Genomic DNA, 3,465 nt, shown 5'->3' with positions numbered 1-3,465 from the left:
TGGAGTCAAAATTCCAGCAAGTTTCCAGTTTTAAGCAAAATGGCTCGTAACATTTTTAGCATTTTTTTTGGGTAAAGGGTTACCCCGGTGAATCTATTATAAACCGCAAATAAGTAAAAGTAGTGAGGATGAATTCCACACTAGTTCATATACAGGACATGCCCCATATATGTAAGCCAACAATCATAAAAGAACCTATGACATCACATCAAACCTAGCCTACTACACATCATGCAAAGATATCTAGCAGACAAAACAATACATAACCAAAATCTTCAACCTCCATCATCGAAGATGAAGTTGCCACGAACCGGCAGCCCCTTTAGACGAACCAAAGACAAACTAACCATTGGAGATCTTTGTGGAAGAGGTGCTTGCCCCTGTACTAGAAGTCGAAGGATATGTACCCGAATCTTCGGTTTCATCATAGACAACTTCAACCCCGTCCTCATCTAAATCCACATGAACCTGTCTACCTCCTTTATTTCTCTCTTGAGTTGAAACACCCCGTCTCCCAACACACTCGAGAGCAGAAAACGGATTATGAGTTTGGATTTTATGGGAAGTAGAAACCTGCTGAGAAGTAGCGGCCTTTTTCTTCCTATCCACCGATCTGTATTCAAATTTAGGCTTCTGGTTATTAACTTGAAAGCCATTCTTCTTTGCACTCTTCTTAACCGGAACTTCAGTAAAACCATCCTCATCTACTATTGGCCTGTTAATAGGAGTTTTGGATGTTGAGCCAATACGTGTAGGACATTCCTCAGAGTCATGCCCAAACACACAGCAGTGAGTACATCTCGGAGGTTCCCATTCATACTCCACCCGAATAGTCTCGGTAACATATTTGTTTCCATCCAATTCAGGAATAGCCATGGTTACAGTGCCTTTCAAATCCTGATCAGCTGATATTTCAATGAGAGCCCTAGCATAGCTGCTCCGTCCCCAAGCCTCATTACACATATCAACAGTATACGAATCCAGCCGCACAGGAGATCCAATTTTTGAAGCCAGCATGCTTAACCCATCATCAGAATAAGCCACTAGAGGGACGTCATGTAACTTCACCCAAACTGCAACCTTTTTCAACTCTTCTTTTTTAAGGGTGTTTGTAGGGGACCAAATGTTGAGAAACAAGGGTTTGTTACGGATCATCCAAGGACCCCCTTCAAGAACAGCGTCCATTCCCTTTCTATCTTCAAACTTGAAGAAAAAGAACCCATTTGAATTCATCATCGATTTCTAAAGACCATGTTTCTTCCAATTTGTTCTCACAAAGTAATCAACAACCGGATATGCAATTCTATCCCCCAGGAAGTAACCATAAATAGTGTTAGCTAACCTGTTGTTAACTTGACGAACAGAGTCAATCGGAAGCACTACATCCACACCATCCAATGAGGCATCTGAGATTAGCTTTCGAAAATTGACTTTCGGAACTTGGTTAGCCACATCATTGGTCTTCCTAGCACTTTCCTCTTCACTTTGAGCCTGATTTGGATTACCAACCCGCTTAGGACCACTCTGCTCAACCTGTTTGTTTAGAACGACATCAGCATACAAATGTTGTTGTACTCGAGCATTTTCACCCTGTTCCTGCTTTCGGACACGAGCCGGGCTGACATCATTTAGCGGGAGCACAAATGATACCTTTCGCCTATCAAAAACCATTGCATAATCCTCATCTGGTGAATCCGAACAGCCAAGAACGTAGTCAGTATCATTCAGCGGTAACATGAACCGAACCTTCTTATTACCCACTTCTGAAACCGTAGGAATTTGTGAATTCTGTCTTGGCTCAAAAGGTTTTCCATCGATACTATGGATCTTTCTCGCAAAAACGTTTGAATTATCCTCAGTTTGTTCATCCTTATCAACAGCCATATGATCAATCCCTAGTGACGGTCAACAGAAATTGAAGATATGACGGCTGAAAACCCTAGCAGCCGTAGCAAACCTGAATATAGCCGAATCTGATGAACCCTAATCTGATGTGCAAAACTCTCTTTAATACTATGATAATTCAGCTGCAAAGCACCAAACAATCCAAACCAACCATCAAAATGAAAAGCAAACCAGAAACCCTAAACTAGCAAGAAACCCTAACCCATGAATCTCATAAATCTGATATACGAATTGGTTAATCAGGCTGATATACCAACGAATCAACAGTTCAACCAAGGGAATTGCGGGCGGCGATAAAGAGAACAAAAAAAAAACCCTAGACAAAATCGATCAGATCCTTACCAGAATTCGTATTAGATGTAAGACTCTAATGACTAATCTGATTAAGAAATCACGATGAAAGAGGTAGAGTTGCGTGAAGATCAATAATCGCCATTGCTGGCAAGCACTCCTTCTTCGCTGGTTATTAATGGTTAATATCGCCTCTTCGTAAACCCTGTAACATTTTTAGCATTCCAATTACAAATGTTGCCTCGGAATCGGCATTTAGTGCCGGAGGACGTATATTAGATGACTACCGAAGCTCTCTCACAAAAGATATGGTCGAGCTTCTAGTTTGTGGAGGTGATTGGATAAAGTCCACATCAAAAACAACTATTCAAACATTACAAGTAAGTTTATATTCATATTTATCGTTCATCTTTAAGTTTATAATTTTATTACTAACATTTTTGATTTATTTATGCGTAGCAATTGGCAATGGAAGAAGAAAATTTAGAAGTTCCAATCCCGACAAGTGACGATGCACTTAATTGAAGTGAAGCATTTAATTGAAGTGAAAGGTAATTTTAAATTTTGTATAGATTACTGCAGAATATAAATTATTGCTTTGATGTTTTATATTTGTGGTATATAAATATGAATGAACTCAGGATGTTTTAAAGATGGAGAACGAGTGAAGTTCGGGATGTTTTGAAGATGAGATGACACCTTAATGTTTTGTTTACATTTTCGTTTTGTTTACGTTTTGAACTTGGTTGTTTATGTTTTGAACTTGGTTGGTTGTTTCCTGTTTTGGTATGATGTTCCTGCATGTACTTTGGTTGTTTATTTTTTGAAGTTGGTTTTTTCTTGTTTTGGTATTATGTTCCAGAATTACTAATGTAATGAACAAATGTTCTACTTATAATTTTTATGGTATTATGTTCCTGTATTAGTAACCCAGCTACAAATGTTCAACTTTTATGGTTTAATATATAATCCCAGCTACAAAAGGCAGTTTTTACGGTCCGAACAAAATTGCTCTCTTTCAAGTACAAAGCCAGTGCCAATGTCAGCAGGTTTTTGGAGAAGTGGAACGTGCATGGGGTAGAGACCTTTGATGACCATTGTTAGAAGAAATGTAATAGTTGTCTAATTTTGGTTGTTTGTGTTTGGTTGTGTTTGGTTGTGTTCTTGTTTCCTCTTTGGTGGTATGCCACCAAGAGAACTAGGGGGTATTTCAGCCTTCCTACTTGTTTTTTTGTTGATATGATATAAAATCACCGGGGTAACCCATTA

General features: G+C 38.9%; 1 protein-coding gene across 1 annotated transcript; it reads right to left on the bottom strand.

Moving 5' to 3' along the window:
* Positions 1-342: 342 nt before the first annotated feature.
* Positions 343-1,233, bottom strand: LOC110893379. Its single transcript, XM_022140490.1, has one exon. It carries the CDS (start codon positions 1,231-1,233, stop codon positions 343-345), a length of 891 nt encoding a protein of 296 aa, XP_021996182.1.
* Between the last annotated feature and the right edge of the window lie 2,232 nt (positions 1,234-3,465).

The sequence above is a fragment of the Helianthus annuus genome, chromosome 12 (genome assembly GCF_002127325.2).
Source record: "Helianthus annuus cultivar XRQ/B chromosome 12, HanXRQr2.0-SUNRISE, whole genome shotgun sequence".
Classification (NCBI taxonomy): domain Eukaryota; kingdom Viridiplantae; phylum Streptophyta; class Magnoliopsida; order Asterales; family Asteraceae; genus Helianthus; species Helianthus annuus.
The sequence above is the reverse complement of the archived record's forward strand: the minus strand, read 5'-3'. Positions and strand labels throughout refer to the sequence as shown.